Source organism: Primulina tabacum, chromosome 2 (assembly GCF_025594145.1).
Source record: "Primulina tabacum isolate GXHZ01 chromosome 2, ASM2559414v2, whole genome shotgun sequence".
NCBI classification, from domain to species: domain Eukaryota; kingdom Viridiplantae; phylum Streptophyta; class Magnoliopsida; order Lamiales; family Gesneriaceae; genus Primulina; species Primulina tabacum.
Genome location: NC_134551.1, coordinates 6,136,381 through 6,154,416, shown reverse-complemented (window position 1 = coordinate 6,154,416; position 18,036 = coordinate 6,136,381). Strand labels below are relative to the sequence as shown.

At 31.6% G+C, this 18,036-nt stretch overlaps 1 protein-coding gene and 1 pseudogene across 1 annotated transcript; one reads left to right on the top strand and one right to left on the bottom strand.

Annotated features, from left to right (window-relative positions):
- Positions 1-4,730: 4,730 nt before the first annotated feature.
- Positions 4,731-8,809, top strand: LOC142528203 (V-type proton ATPase subunit D-like; annotated as a pseudogene).
- Positions 8,810-11,091: 2,282 nt separating this feature from the next.
- Positions 11,092-16,117, bottom strand: LOC142528166 (glucan endo-1,3-beta-glucosidase 5-like). The gene is made up of 2 exons (XM_075633221.1): positions 15,527-16,117; positions 11,092-12,518 (listed from the first exon to the last, which is right to left on the bottom strand). Exons 1-2 carry the CDS (start codon positions 15,865-15,867, stop codon positions 11,357-11,359), a joined length of 1,503 nt encoding a protein of 500 aa, XP_075489336.1. The 5' UTR covers positions 15,868-16,117; the 3' UTR covers positions 11,092-11,356.
- Positions 16,118-18,036: the final 1,919 nt, after the last annotated feature.

The window sequence follows — 18,036 nt, the reverse complement described above, 5'->3', positions numbered from 1 at the left end:
ATATTTATTTAATTATTGTTATAGAATAAAAGAATGATGTAGATTGGTAAAAAAAAATCAGATCGAGCTGATCAGTTTGGTTCGAGTCGAGATTTTGCAAGTGACCCGGACCGACCTAATCCGACCTGAACCGAACCAAACCCACCCAAATTGACACTCTTGCTCCTTGAGTAATTTCATGAAAGCCTTATCTGATGAAGCTTGTCTGCGATATTACGCAAATTTACAATTTATATTTTGTGTGGTTCGCAGACATATATCTATAATTTAATCAGTGTATACCCAAATAACAGTGACCTTATTTTATAGCCATTATAATAGGAAATAGTGATTTATATCTAAATTATATACTCTAATTTTTTTTCTAAGCATTTTAATACTAAACATTTTTTATAATGATTTTAGTTTATTAAAATAAAAATAATTAAGCGAACTACACAAAAAAATTATTTTTATTTTTATCACGAACCCAGATCCAAAATTTTAAAAACATATATTTAGATTTAAACTTTTTTTAAAAAAAAAAATCTAAAAATCTCCACTCAAACTCAAATAATTGTGAAATAAAAAGGAACCTAGAGCTGAGGGACCAAATTGGAACAAAAGTAAAGAGATTTGTCGCTCTCACATTGTTTGGAATAGCTTTCCGCTGGAAATTCTCACTTTTGGAGAAAACTCAAACCCGCGTTATTTAGCCCTAACTTCAAAATTTGTCTCTGACTTTTTTAATAGACAAATATTTTTCCATAAATAAATTATAATCTTTCGAGAGAATATCCGTTTTTTTAATAATTAAAATGATTAATTTAATCACCGCCTCTTTCTCTATCGGACATTCTCGTTGGAAACAGCTGTCCCGCCGAATAACAACTTGTCTTCCCTATTTACCAAAAAAAGAAGTTTTATTCCCTTATTTATTTTATGAGTTTTTTTTCTCATGAATTTTTTTCCTTTGTGTTATTACGTGACCGAAAAGAACGATTTATTTTATGTGCATAAAGAGATTTTTCTAACCACGTAATTATAAAAACTGACCAGGATATCAGTTATTCAGGTAAATGATTTTGAAGAGAAATTAATTGTCAAAACATTATTACAAAACTATAATTGATTTAATAAAAAATACAAAACTAAAAATATCACATCACATTTTTCCACCCACGTATGTACAAGTAAACAACCTGCATTAGTGTGAAGTTCGATTATCTCTACCAATATTTTATCAGACGAATATGTCATACATAGTTTTTTCAGTGAGGTTTACCTGACTAGCATAGTTTGCAGATTATTGTTTTAGGCCGAAAGTTATTCAATACATAACGAAATGTAGCAACTGATGCGAGTTCTATCATTATAAAAAAAGTAAATAACCTACACCCTTAAAAAAAACTAGTGTATAATATTTGTTGATATTTAATTGTCCCTTTCGCTTAAAACATATTTAATGAAGCATTACTTAATATATATTTAAAAAATATAAACATGTTCTATATAGCTGGTGAATGATATCATTACAATTGAGTTTTAAGAGTAGGTCTTTTGTGAGATGGTCTCACGAATCTTTATCTGTGAGACGAGTCAACCCTACTGATATTCACAATAAAAAATAATACTCTTAGCATAAAAAGCAATACTTTTTCATGGATGACCCAAATAAGAGATCTGTCTCACAAAATACGACCCGTGAGACCGTCTCACACAAGTTTTTGCCGAGTTTTAAATACAAGACATCGTCTCAAGATTGAAATTTGATATAAGATGAGCTATATGTTATCAGTAAAATGAAAACAATAAGCTAACTAATTTATCAAAATCAACAAACTCTATTGGCACATTTAATTTTGAAACTCAACCCAATTAGCTTCTTCTCTATAACTCGCCCGTTGTTGGATGTATTTATTTATTGTTATTAAGGCAAATAAATTATGATGTTGGGCTTTGCAGCCATAATGGACCGCTATCAAACTTAACAAATCTAAAACAAGGGCCTTACCCCGGTTCAATCCGATCATTGATTTTAATTAATTGAACACCTCATCCACCAAATTTTATTATAAAAGACAAAAACTTGTATGAGACGGTCTCATAAGTCATATTTTATGAGACATATATCTTTTTTGGGTCATTCATGAAAAATATTACTTTTTATGCTAAGAATATTACTTTTATTGTAAATATCGGTATTATTAACCTGTCTCGCGGATAAAGATTCGTAAGACCGTCTTACAAGATACCTACTCATTATAAAAATAATTTAGATAACTTCTCATACGACTATTGGTTTGCATCTGAACGATTTGAATTTGAGAAAATATTTGAAAGGACAATTTGAAATAAAATAATGTTACATTTGGGGTGGATAAATTTCAAATCCGAAGATTTCGAATATATTTTGTATTTTTAGAGAATCAAAACATACAATTAAATGAATTTCAAGGTCATTTAATAACTGATATATTTAAAATCCATTATAGTTTATATAATTAATATGTAAATAAGTAAGATATAGATTTAATATTTCTTATATTGCAATAAAATTATAACAGAAATTCATGAATTAATGGATTTGAAGCTAATTAATAACAAATTTGTTGGTTTGTTTATGTAAATCTACTTTAAAATTCCGATTCTCGACCAATTATTTTTTCGAGTTATTATGGTATAGTTTAAATTCATCTCAAATAGAGTCATTTTTAATCTTCATGTCAAATACTCCGTCAAATCTAAATTCGACCTAAAATAATTTAAAGAAATAACTAGTTTATGGCTTATATTATTGCCGAATGAATTTATTCAAACAAACTAACTGAAAATCGTAACATCGAATCTATGGATCAATCCAAATGCAACTTGAGAAATTGAATTTTATAAAATTGAAATGGTTGAACTAATTAAATGGATCGAGTCGAAATATTCAATACATAATCTATTGTCGATAGATTATACGACAGATTTAATATGTTCCAAATTAAAGATATGCCTTGTACCTATTTATTTTATTGAAAGATTATCAAACGCAAATTTAAATTATATTTATATTAGTATATATTGTCTATAATGCACTATCTAATTAAAGTAGAAACTCCGACAATAATTAACTTTCAATTGATTTTGTGGAGCCTTTTTTAAAATTAAATTGAAATGAGTATAATTTTATTAATGAATTTTTTTTAGGTAATTATTTTTGAAAATGTATTTTAAATAATCATTATCTTTTAAATTTATTCAAATTTCTTTCTGTATATATAAAAACAACTTGTCAAAAACTTGTGTGAGACGGTCTCACGTGTTGTATTTTGTGAGACAAATATCTTATTTGGGTCATCCATGAAAAAATATTACTTTTTATGTTAAGAGTATTACTTTTTATTATGAATATCGGTAGGGTTGACCCGTCTCACAGATAAAGATTCGTGAGACTGTCTCACAATAGACATACTCAAATAACTTTTACATTGCACGCACTTGAGTTCTAGTTATTTACTATAACACTCCTCGTCTCCTTTTTTAAAAGGAGCAAAGATAATCCAACAACTATAATTTTATTTTATTTAGTAATAAATATATATTATATTTAATTTAGATTATAAATATTAAAATATGAATTAAAATGTATGAATTTTTAGTCCATTTACCGTTTTAAAGCACAGGGTGCATGCTGGAAATTAGAATAACGGTATTTAGTATTATATAAAAAGAAAATGACTTTCACACTCAAATATTTTATCTAATGGGTAGGTGACTTGTGCAATGATTTTGCGGACAAGTCGACTTGATTATATATACAATAAAAAATAATATTTTTAATATAATAAGAAATACATTTACTCAAATCAATTGTTGTGAAAATATTACATTAATATAAAAAATAATATTTTTCATGAATCGAATAATTTCACTAAAATTGTTATATAGTACACAATATTTTTTCATAATACAGCTAACAAAAAAATATATTATATTTTGCAATAAAAAATAATACTTTGGATATAAAAGTAATATTTTTTATTAGTCGAGTTGGATTGAAAATTTATCTCATAAAATTGATATATCAAATAATCTCATACAAAATTTCTAAATTGTAGTAGGATTTATAATCGATTCTCTATGTCTTATTATGATTTGAGAGTACAAAAATATTATTTTCTTCTAATTTTTGCTAGGTTTTACCTATTTATCCAAGTTCCCTTGCTCCATGCAAGGGTGACAAAAGCTGACACAGTAACTCGATCCGGTTCTACTTGAAAAAATCAAGTTTGAGTTGAGGGTTTTTGGGTTTGCGTCAGATCGGGTTAGATTCGATATTTGACCAAAAAAATAATTGGGTTCGGTTGACATGAAAATTTTAATTTAATTTTTAAAAATATATAATTAATAAGTATTGCTTACATTTTAATATATTGTATTTTTGAAAAAAAATTTATTATATATTTATATCATAAATTTTCATAATTTAATATTTAATATATATTTTTTTTATTTTTTTAAACAATTGTTTATATGATTTAATATTAAATATAATTTTAGTTTTTTATTATTAGAATTTCAAATTTAAATTATATATAAGATATTTTGTTATTAGGTGTTTAAATTAAAATGTTATATTTTTATTATTAATTTTTAAAAATAAAATTGGGATTGATCTGATTGTGTCAGGTTAATCAAATTCGAGTTCAATTTGGATTGAAGAGTTTTTTAATACTATTACCCAACAATCCGACCCAAACCTATTCGACCCACCTAAATTCACACCATAGCTAGCTGCATGGATGAATCACATGAGAGGGACACGAGAATCCAACTGGATGAGAACTACTGAAATACCAAAACTACCCCTTTCCACAGTGCAAGACCGCTCACCAGACCCGATTGGATTCCCCGTTTCAGCTTCCAATCACCAATATTGAGCTACTTCTCCCTCTTTCCTCCTCGTCGATTTCAACTCCGGTAGAGGTAAACTGTTAAATCATATTTTCTATTGATTTCGTGTTGAAATTCGGATAATTTTTTTGAATAGTTTTACTGGATGATGTTTCGATTCTGATCCTTTAAAAAAAGAAGAAGAGATTTGGGGTTCTTACATAGTTGAATCTATTTTTTTGTTGAATTAATATACGTAGGAGAGACTGGAAAGGGAAATGTGTTTGCGTGATTTTGTATTATACTTGTTTTGATGGGATGAAGTATAGAAGCTGCGAAATTTTGATTTGGATTACCTCAAGGGAGGAGGATTGTCCAAGACCGTATATACAACTCTCATGTTATTTATCCAACCGATATGGGACAATTAACACGCCCCACTCACGTCCAGGAATGAACATCTGGAGCGTGGAGTTTACAAATGACCCAATTATGAGCAGAACGGGTGGCCTAATTATAGGCAAGTCCAACACATAACGGTGGAACCCGGGTTCTGATATCATGTTAAGATTGGAACTTGGACCTAAAAGGTAGCTCAAGGGTGGAGGATTGTCGAAAACCATATATACAACTCTCATGTTATTTATCCAACCGATGTGGGACAATTAACACATACCATATTAAGATGGGAATTTGGACCTAACTCAACCCCAAAAGCTAGCTCAAGGGGGGAGGATTGTCCAAGTTCATATATACAACTCCTAGGTTATTTATCCAACCGATGTGGGACAATTAACACATCCCTCTCACGCCCAGAAATGAACATCTGGAGCGTGGAGTTTACAAATAACCCAATTATGGGCAGAACGGGTTGCCTAATTATAGGCAGTCCAACACATAACGGTGGAACCCGGGTTTTGATACCATATTAAGATGGGAACCTGAACCAAACTCAACCCCAAAAGTTAGCTCAAGGGGGAGGATTGTCCAAAAGCCCATATATACAACTCCCAGGTTATTTATCCAATCGATGTGAGACAATTAACATATTATTCGTTTGAGATTCATAGAAGTTCATTACGATTGCTTCCAGCTTAGGGATTAATTTAGCTATTGATCTCATTACACTGATCCTATTCATAGAAGTTCATTACGATTGCTTCCAGCTTAGGGATTAATTTAGCTATTGATCTCATTACACTGAAAGGATCATTATCATCCTGACCCCCAAATTAGTTGTAGTCGGCTATATGATTTCTCTTCTTCATTGTACTTTATTTGAAATTTATTAGATTGTCTATGATCTCCGAATGATTCAAAGTGAAGCTTAGTAACTTTATGGTTAGCTAATTTTGGGGTAAAAAGACAATGGGGGAATTAGATTGTTTTTCCATGATTTTTGTTCTTACTTGGCTTTGTTGTTGAACTTAAATATTCATGAGTAGGAAACAAAGTGACCAGACGAATCTCTTTCATCTTTCTTTTTTCAGTCTTCTGTAAGCGTTCATCGTCTTAATCCGACAATCCCAAATCCTCTTCCCCTTTGCGCGGCTTTTCAAGATCCCCGAGTCCAGATCCTTTTCTTTTTTAAGGTAAGATGGTTATAAAAAATTTCAAGAAACCTATACTTACAAATTAAGTGAATTCTTATTTCATGTTCTTCGAAGAGACCCATTAAGGTTAGTTTCTTCAAATTTGTGGAGTTCATTTCTTTTGTTTTTATCTACATCTTTGAATGTTCAGTTTCTTCAGCTAATTCATTAGTAATTCCATTATGGTGGTTTACGATGTTCAGTCTCTGTTTTATTTTTCCTTTGGTATTTTGATATCATGGTTCATCTTGATTTTGATACAGTTGTACTTCATCTGAGACCGCTATGCTTTAAACCTCAAGCAAGCTAAATTCAAGGGCTTTTTTCCTTTTTTTTTTCCTATGCATTTGATGATCAGTTGTCTGCACGATGTGCCTGATTTTGAATGCTAACAGAGAAATTGAGTGATGATTAGGGCAGTTTCAGCGTGTTTAAGTTCTTATTGCTTGATTTCGAACTTGATGGAATTTAGGGATTCGATCTAGATCAGTTCAGTGGTTAAACTATTATGTGTATGGCAAGAAAGTAAATGGAGTCTGGTCAGTAGTGTTCTTTCAAGCGGAGAAAGTAAAGTTCTATTTACTTGAAATATATGATAACTATAAATTCGAATTTCTTTGATTGAATTAAAATTAATTGGACAAAATAAAAAAAATATTTAATCCTAATTGAAAATTACTACAAATTTCCATCATCTAATTTTATCCCCATCTTATTTTTTTTCTCTTCTGGGGAGGTTCAATCATTAGAATTTTGTCCGTTTTTATACCAATTTATGCATATAGACATGAGACTATGTGCACTGCAACATTATTGCTCTGAAAATTGTTATATTTTTGTGGTTTGTTGTTTTCAGGTGCGAAGGAAAAATAAGCACCAGTTGAGAAAGAGATTTATCTGATAATTTTGTTTTCTATTCTTGATTATTTAAGTGCTCTCCCTGAGATATTATTTGAACAAAATACTTATCATTTTTATTTGTATAAAATGTAAATTAACTTTATTATTTACTCTACCAAAGCGCGATACATCCATTTCTTATGTAGTTGCCACCTCAACCCAAGGAAATAACAAAATTGAAACAATACCGACTGATAGTAGAAAACGAATCTGCCCGCTTTAACTATTAACCCATTCGCCACGTTTCTTTTTTCTCCTCAGCCATAAAATTGAAAAACATGTCTGGACAGAGCCAGCGCTTGAATGTTGTTCCAACTGTTACAATGCTTGGAGCAATGAAAGCTCGGCTTATTGGGGCTACAAGAGGCCACGCGTTGCTCAAGAAGAAGAGTGATGCTTTGACTGTGCAATTTCGTCAAATTCTCAAGAAGATCGTCTCAACAAAAGAGTCAATGGGAGATATCATGAAAAGTTCTTCCTTTGCCCTCACGGAAGCTAAATACGTAGCTGGCGAGAATATCAAGCACATTGTTCGTGAAAATGTGCAAAGTGCATCACTTAAGGTGCGATCGCGTCAGGAAAATATCGCTGGAGTAAAACTTCCTAAATTCGAACACTACATTGATGGAGAGACTAAAAATGCCTTAACTGGATTGGGAAGAGGAGGCCAACAGGTTCAAGCTTGTCGCGCAGCATATCTAAAATCTATCGAGCTTCTTGTTGAGCTCGCCACTCTTCAAACTTCATTCTTGACCCTTGATGAGGCGATCAAGACCACAAATCGTAGAGTCAATGCCCTGGAGAATGTTGTAAAGCCACGACTAGAGAATACAATAAGTTACATCAAGGGAGAGTAAGATGAATTGGAAAGGGAGGATTTCTTTAGACTGAAAAAGATACAAGGTTACAAGAGGAGAGAGCTTGAGAGACAGCGTGAAGCTGCCAAGGCATATGCAGATGAGAAGGTTGCGGTGGAAATCTCTTTGAAGAAGGGCATTTCTGTTAATAAGGCACACAACATGTTGTCCCAAGCTATGCAGAAAGATGAGGACATAATCTTTTGAATAAAGGTTAGTTTAATCTGCTCGATTACTCTTTGTGGCTTTGCTCTGTTCCTTGTTTTGTTTAGCGCAATATATATTATATCATTCAAAATAATATCTCATGTGCGTTGATATTTATTTTGTCAGATTATAAAACCCCATGATTTTGAGGATTTTCTTGGCATAAGCTTCCTTGGTCTACCATTACAGGACTGGTTGTTAATGTACCGGACTGAGTTTATCCGTACAAACTATCGGCATATGTATGATGTCTTGATAAAATGTACTAAATAAGTGAACTGAATTTAGAGCAGTTCTTGTGAACGCGACGTGTCTGTTTTCTGTCGAGAATCTCAGTATAATATTGCTCTCAATTTTCTGAATATGGTTCTGGCGTGGTGCTGGAGTTGGACATTTATTGTGCTTCTAAAGATATAGCTTATATAAGAATGAGGTGAGAGGACAAATATCCTCGAAATTTCTCTCGAGTATATGAAAGTTCATAAATATATAATAATACGTTTTTTACCACTATAATAAAAAAAATTGAAAAAGTTAACTTTGACCAGCATTATGCATAAAACATCAAAAAACTATAAGTTAATTGAAGTAAGCGAGTTGCAGAGAATTGTATTATATGTTGGTAAAAACACTTTTTAGTCAGCAAAAACACACATGAAAATTTGAGTAGGTCTTTTGTGAGGCAGTCTCACGAATCTTTATCTGTGAGACGTGTCAATCCTACTAATATTCACAATAAAAAGTAATAATCTTAGCATAAAAAGTAATATTTTTTCATGGATGACTCAAATAAGAGATCTGTCTCACATAATACGATCCGTGAGACCGTCTCATACAAAATTTTGCCTAAAAATTTAACGTAACTAAATCCAAAATCTATTTAAAAAGTAACTCTGCCATGAATAGTAATTGGCCACATGTTGCCAATATTAGGGATGGTAACTTTCACCACGGGTTTAGGGCCCCGCGGGGAAAACCCGAAACGGGGATGAGGATCCCCGATTTTTTCGGGTTCGGGTTCGGGGATTTAAAAAAATCCCCGATGTAATTCGGAGCGAGTATGGGATTACTATCCCCATCCCCGAAATCCCCGAACCCGCACCAAAAATAATATCAATAATAAAATAATAGTATTATTAATATTAATAATATTATTATTTTTTAAAATATTAATAATCTTATTATTATTAATATTGATATTAATATTAATATTATCTCTAATAATAATAGATAATAATAAGTTTTGGTTTGAGAAAATCTCCAGGTTCATTATCGTCTTGCAATATTAATATTTTTGAAATGAGGATGGGGACGGGGATGAGAAGTTGATCCCCGAAGTTTCGGGTTTGAGGATTTCCCGAACCCGAAAAAACGAGGATTGGGGCGGAGATGGGGGTGGGGATGGAATTCGGGGCGCCCGGCCCATTGCCATCCCTAGCCAATATCCTCATTGAATACTAATATCTAACACCATTTCACCAGTATTTTTTTCTTAAATAATTGAAGGTTAATTTTTCAATGAGTTTCAGAAAATTCATTCTTCTATATATTTCAAAGACAATGTGAGCACCCAGACTAAATCAAAATAAAATCCAGTCCATTGGTAGACAACTCTTTCAACATCGATCTACACTTTATTTATAAACAAAAAAATAAAGACTTTGAAGAACCATACTTCTCATATGCATTAGTCATAACAAGTCATGTGTTGTTAGACAACATGGATATCCACGGATTATGTTAAAGTGTGGTGAACATATTATTTATTCATGCAGTTATAAGCAATTAACATTATAATTATAGGGATAGCAACTAAAATCTTTACGTTTTCATAATTTAATTAACCAAATCCAGCATCCAGTCAAAACTTATCAATAATCAACTGGACACGATAGTGTTCCATATTAGTTAAAGATAGCATTTTCGTTTAGTGAAAACAATTAATCTTAAAATCTAACAATCGAGATTCGAGATATCTGCAATTGATAAATTTAGTTTCGTCGATTTATTTAGATTAAGTATGCTATGATAGAACAATACACCTAATCTAGCGCTACTCATGTTCCATCGTTCATGACAATTACATATAACTGAATTCATGAATAGCTAGAAAATTATATATCAAATTAAATTGTCAGATTAATCAACATACCAATTTCATAAAAATAAATAATAAATCATCAAATAATTGAACAAAACAAGAATAATAATTAAAATGCAAAAAACCTCACAATGATAAAATTAAAAGAGTAGAAATATCCCTTGAATCAAAAATAAAAACTTAGCCTAGAGTTCTTGTCATGATAAATATATTTTAATTTATTATATAAAAAATTCGGTCGTGGATATCACAAAGGAAATAAAATTTATTGGACTTTGAAGAGCATTCATGAAACTATAGAGGTTAAAGAAGTACTCATATTCCTTTGATTTGATTTATTTATATTTTAATATTTATTTATGTTTCTATCAGTTTACCGAGTAATTCTGACAAATCTCACTGAGCATTTGTATTTCTTCGAATATATTTTTTGTTTTTCTAATATTTCCTTAATTTGTATAGAGTATTCTTACATCAAGTCTCATGGAGTAAATTAATATAATTAACATCTCTAAAAATGTTTCATTAAATTAATATAATTGAAATTTAATTGAAATAATTAAATGACCGAAATTGCAATTATACATTTTTGATAAAATTTTACAATTTTTCAGTTTAGAATGTTCAAATTTGATAGACAAAATGAGCCACAAAAACTAAACCAAAAGAAATCCAATCGGATTCTTTAGTGTCGGAACTCTTTCTACATGATCCACTTATACTTCACTTGTAAATAGTCAAACATCATTCTGAAGTGAAGATGGATCCTCGGGCATGTGCATTACTTACAGCAAATAATCTGTGGACATAGATGATATACACAAGATTTCTTGGAGGAATCATATGATCATCCGAAGCAAAATCAACGCTAAAAGTCCTGTTGATGCAGATACCCACCCACATACTCTCTCCCCGCCGTTATCCGCGGCGCCAAATGTTTCTCCTTCAATGGCTTTTTCCGCCGACAAAATCTCCACCGGGAAGTCGCATGTCCCCACGGATGGATTTACTGACACCACCTTCCCCAACCCACCCATGTCGCATTTTTCATCCGACAACTCAGATGCCTGCCCCTTAGTCTGGAAGTACCTGTTGAACGCGTAAGAAATCTTCTTCTCGTATGGTAAATTGGAGCACGATCCCCCCGGCTCCATACTCGAGCAATCCGAAACGTTGCATGCTATAGACCTCATAGACTCCACTAACCTAGGGTCATCGAGGTTCTCATTGAACACACACCATCGACTCGGCATGCGTATCACTCCTTTAGCGACGCTGGGATATACATCTTCTCCCTTTCCAGATACATCGATCTTGTATTTGGGCTCCCCGTTGAATTTATAGATTCCCCAGTGACGCTGGAACCCACCCAATTGGGGTTCCAACTGGTTTTCGTCAGAGAGGCTGTGTAAGAACACGTCGATCGTCTGGTTGGGTCTCATAGGGGTCCCTCTTCCACTGGCGATGTAAGCGAGAAAGCTTTTGTAAAAACGTTCCGCATTCGTAACGTTGGCTCCTGGGTAACTATCCGTAGGCCAACCGATGGCTCCAATTATGATTTTCACGCCTCCCGCGCCGGCTTTATCCAAAGCCCAATGCAATGAATCGTATAATAATTCGAATGCATTTCTGTAGGTCGCATTTGTGTCAATTACGGTGTAATTTGATTTGTTGTCCACATATGCAAATTCAAGATCCAAGCTGTTTTCGTTCACGAATCTAATCGGGAACATGGAAAACATGAAAGGGGCATCGTTGTCTCTAAGGAATCTTACGTATTCTACCATTTGCTCTTTAATATCGGACCGGAAATCTACTTCCGACGGCTTCGAAGTATTTGTCAGAGTGAGGACATCTACGTAATGTGGGGTTGTTGCTTTTATATGTGACATGCTATTAATGTTAAGCTGTCTTTGCATATTCTTCAGGACAGGCAGTGCGCTAAAGTACATTATTTCGTTGTATGCTGGAGAAAGGGGATTAGTTCCAATGGTGGCATACCTGAAACACATGCAAAATCCAACGTTCTTTACAAAACTCCAATGCATCAGGCGTGCATTGAGTAAACTCCGAATACATGCTCTAATATGCAAGCCACGAATACAAAAGACTCCAGACCTCAAGCAGAATGTTTTTGTGGGATCGAACCGTTGGATCAATTTTATTTATATGGGCTTATACTTGAATAATTATGTGTTGTGAGTTGTCTATTAAGTTAAACCCAAAATAAATTGATCAACTAAAGTTTCGAGTTATTGAGTTTTAATGTATCTAATAGGTTGTGGGCCTTTAATATGTAGATGAATAAGTGTAATTTCTGTTTTTATGATAAGTTAAAACAGAAATATCAGAAGATAATGATAAATATTATATATATATGAGTCATGGTCCTCAGATCTCGCGTTATCACGTTCCCTATTCTCTGCCCCATTAAGAAAATAGTTTTGAAACTAAAGAATTCTCTCGAGAAAAGAGCGCGTAGATATGGAAGATAAATACACGATCTAAAGAATTCAGAAATATGGCTTCAGGTACGCTTTCGCTTAAGTTTTCAAGTCAAATTCTTAATAATTTAGCATTATGGATTCTGCGGTTTATGAGTTTTCTCCACAAGTGGTATCAGAGCCACTCGTGTTTGAATCATTGAAATTTTGTTTAAAACTTTTTGTTATGGCTTCAGATCTGGAAATATATTGTTACGTTTTCATATCTGAAAATATTTTGATATGGTTTCAGATCTGGAAAATATTTTGGTTTAAAACTAAATCTTTTAGAGTTGCAGTTTTGGTAAAAAGATTTGGTTGTAAATTTTAAGGATTTGGTATAAGATTTCGATTTTACTTTCAGTTTCATTCAACAAAAATATTTAGGGAAAAATCAAAAATTTGGATAAATTTTTTTTAAAAAAATTTAACGGTACCAATTCAGGCCGGGTCGCATAGATTCGGGTCGGGTCGACTCGTCTGGATTTGGGTCGACCCGTACGGAATTTCCGAAAATACAAATTAATATTCGATCATTCAAATAATGATAAGGTTATATGTATTTTTAAAATAGATTAATTGAGATAAAATGTCGTCAATGTGACATCTTTTATGAAAATTAATTTTATTTTGAAATATAAAATGATTTTGCTATATGTGATTTATTTGAATATTAATCGGCCCAAAGAAAGGTTAATATTTAATATAATTACATATGCTCTTGTGGTGGTAGACATGTGATAGTTGTTCGGTTTTTAATGTGAATAATAAATCGGCCCAAAGGAAGGTTGTTATTTGACATGATATTTACTATCAGTGTTTGATTGCTTGCATCATGATATCACTTACAAGTTAATCTTTTGTCCAAAGATGAAACATTAATGGAGTGCTCGATATTCTGTTTATGAGGTTTAAATTATTTGAATTTATTGACTATTTTATTTAGATATTTGGTTGAGCATGTATATTTGGTTTTTTTATTCTCTGTTCAGATTTGACTCCTGCAAATATTCATTCCATCATAAATTCTATTCCTATGTTAAATGGCTCGAATTTTAAATCGTGGCAATAGAATTTATTGATAGTACTTGGAGTCATGGATTTAGACCGCAATAAGGGTTGACTCTCCTCCCGCCATTACGGATAAGAGTACCTCTGATTAAAAGAGGGAGTTTGAAAGGTGGGAGAGATCGAATCCATGTGTATGATGATCATGAAGAGGGTCATTCCAGAAACATTCAGGGATACAATGTCTAGCGACATTGCTACAGCTAAGACTTTCCTTCAAGACCTCGAAAAGAGGTTTGCTAAAAGTGAAAAGTCTAAAATTGGTACACTTTTGGCAAGTCTCGTTTCAATGAGGTACATGGGTAAGGGCAACATCAGGGAGTTCATTATGGAAATTTCTAATCTTGCTTCGAGGTTGAAAGCACTGAAGCTTGACCTCTCTGAGGAATTGCTAGTGTATCTGGTTTTGATATCGGTACAAACTCCATGGTTGCAGATTCGCTTACTAAGGGACTACCACTTAAACAGTTTCACGAGCACATTGCTAGTATGAGTGTTATGTCAATTGAGGAAATTCAGTTTTAGTGGGAGTTTGTTCTTTTAAATGCTTTTCAGTTGTAGACATTTTCAATTGCAGTTATGTAAATTTATTTTCTGCAGAAATAAATTTCAAGTTAAGTCACACTCAGATTATGATTTAAAATTTGATCTCAAAAAGGTTAAGGGAGGACATGTTGGAAATAGACATGTTACGTTCACATTGCATGAAATTTCAATGCTACACATCCACTTCATGATCCATGTCATTTAGTAGTGCTGGCATATGTGACTATTGATGAGTCCAACTACCTCGAGTGTAGCGAATACTGCTTTGATCCTATGTTGATGTGATTGATGAACCAGATTGGTTATAGATATATTTGGGAATGACAACAATTTTGAGCTCATAAGGTTATTTTCACAAACATAATTATAAGGTTGCACATGTAGCCCAAGTGAGAGATTGTTGGATCAATTTTATTTATATGAGCTTATATGTGAATAATTATGTGTTATGAGTTGTCTATTAAATTAAATCCAAAATAAAATGACCAACTAATGTTTCGGGTTATTAGGGCTTTAATGTATCTAATATGTTGTGGGTCTTTAATGTGCAGAAGCATGAGTCATGGTCCCCAAATCTCGCGTTATCACGTTCCCTATTTTCTCACCCATTAAGAAAATAGTTTTGAAGAGAAACTAAATGATTCTTTCAAGAAAAGAGCGCGTAGATCTGGAAGATCAATACACATTTTAAAGAATTCAGAATTACGGCTTCAGGTACGCTTCCACTTAAGTTTTCCAGTCAAATTCATAATTATTTAGCATGATGGATTCTGCGGTTTATGGATTTTTCCCAACACGAACTTGACTTGGGCCCAAGTTTCACACATTAAACCAACTCATGAACTGCCTAGGATAAATTATTTATATTCTAAATAAGACGAAACATGCATATGGAGATGACGAGGTACATACCCGAATTTCATTTTGTTTTGATACTTGACTATCTTGTTATCTATCCACCATTGTATTGTTGACATGTTTAAATAATTGTCCAACAACGTATTAGCGATACCGAAGGTAACTGTAATATCTGAGTTATAGAAAGCCTCCAAAACATTGTCACTTTGCGAAAAAATCCTGACACTTTTAATATCATTCTGCAACAGCAAATCAACAACCATGGAAGGAATCAATCTTTGGGAACTCAATCTCCCCCAGTTCATGCCTATATATGCATCTGCGCATGAAGAATTGTATGACCATAAAATCACACAGAGCCTCAATATAAAGATTGGACTCGATGGCTTCTTCATAATTAATTGTATATATATCTCCTTGGCTTCTCTTTGAAAATGAAAAGAATTCTGGATTCTTGAATCGGTTCAGAAAATGAGAATCCTGTATATGTATGTATATGACAGTTGGAGATCACAAATTTACCAGTGGTTTCTAAGGATCCCCGAACATTTAATATAAGGATAGTTTGTGATTTGCCGGAGGTTTGTAAGGGAGGATGAATGGATTATACAAGTTCAACGACTTTCTTGTCTTCATATTATCCATAAAAAGGCTAATAAATTGGTATGATTAGTCAATATGTTAAATTACGTCTATATTCTTAAATTCATTTAGTTTATTATTAGCAAATAAATTTAATTATTTCAATTTTATTTCAGGTAAAAAATAGAATATATCGTATAATATTGATTCTAATATTTCTATATAAAAAAAATCAAACTATAATTGTATACAATTGCAATTAATTTATCGAGGTTATATGTCTTCTCAACTCTACAAACATCAATAATTATTTTCATATCTTCTTAATCTAGATCTCTATCTCGATTGATAGTTCATGATTATTATATCAGTCAATCTATAAGAAATAAATTAAAAATATTAAAATCAAGAAATCACAAATAAGCGAAGAAAATAATTATACTCATATCAACAATGTTCATTTTTTTTCGGGAGCTTATCATATAAGAACTTCAAAATTAAGCTTGCTTGACTTGGAGCAATTATGACAATTATGAGATGAGTGAACCTCTGAGAAGTTTATCAGGATGCATGAGAGTGGAGATATAAACACACTAAAAAGACATGTTTTAGTACAGTGATGACAATCGTCAAATTTGGGACTTTACAGTTGGTATCAGAGCTAGCCTTTCATAGCACGGTGTGGTTTGAGGACGAACCAAACAAAAATAGGTGGGTATTTAAAATTCAATCAATCATTGTTTATATTATTATGTACGAGATCTTTAAACAAATTTTAAATACCCACTTATGTTATTCAATCAATCATTAATCATTCATCCAATCATTTGAGTAGAAAATTCCATAAAGTCATCTCCAACCTCTGCTCACGCCATTTTGGCACATGGATCTTCTCCAATAAAACTGCTCTATCTATATATATATATATATAAAAGCAGAGTTTTTGCCAAAAATAATAATTTTCCGTCAAAATGTTATTTCTAAAAATAGAAAGATTTACATGAATATTGATAAATGTGTACTGCAATAAATGATCACTTCAATTATTGTTTGCATTGATTACATCAATTCATTTAATTCAATTTTGAATGCAATTAATTTTTATATTAATTCAAATGTAATTTATGTATTATATGTTTTTTATTTTTTTTACTCAAATTAAAACTAAACTATATTAAAAATTTTGCATTGATTATATCAATCAATTTAATTAAAAAATGTATAAATAAATTTAAAATACACATGATTATAAGTTTCAGTATCACTCATGAGATAAATCATTCAAAAATAATTTTTTCTATTTTAAGTAATTTCATGGCCAAATTACTTGCTAAAAAAAATACAATATTTTATTAGTTTATTTAATTTTTCTAAAAATAAAATTGGTTGAGTGTAAAGTTATCAATACAACAAGGTTTTCCAATGAACATTAATTTACCATTTAATAATCATAAATTTTTTTTATCTCAAATACATATTATTTCGAAATTACTTTAATTTGAAAAAATTAATGTGTTGTAGTTTTCTTCCAAAACTATATGTATATTATATATCTTGAATTGTCTTCTTAAAAATTCAAATAAGAGAGATCACAAAAAAAAATAAAATTAAAAGAGATATATTCAAAAGAGTTTCAAATGGACATTAAATTACTCTCAATAAATATGTATATTACCCTCAATAATTAGAAATGTTTTGACACTCAATGCATGCAATTCCATATTTCTATAATTTGAAAGAGTTAAAGTATGATATAATTTTGTCAAAAGCATACAATGTATAATTTTTGTCCATTGAAATGTCTTATTTGAATTTTAAATTATAAATAATGCAATATTGCATATTATATTAGAAGTCAATTTTACTTTATTTATTTTACTAAATTTATCTACTCCAAAATTAAATTCTGAAATTACTCATCTTTTCAGCACCATATATGAGTTGAATCCTTTCAAGATGTAATGTTCGTTTAAATTTAGATT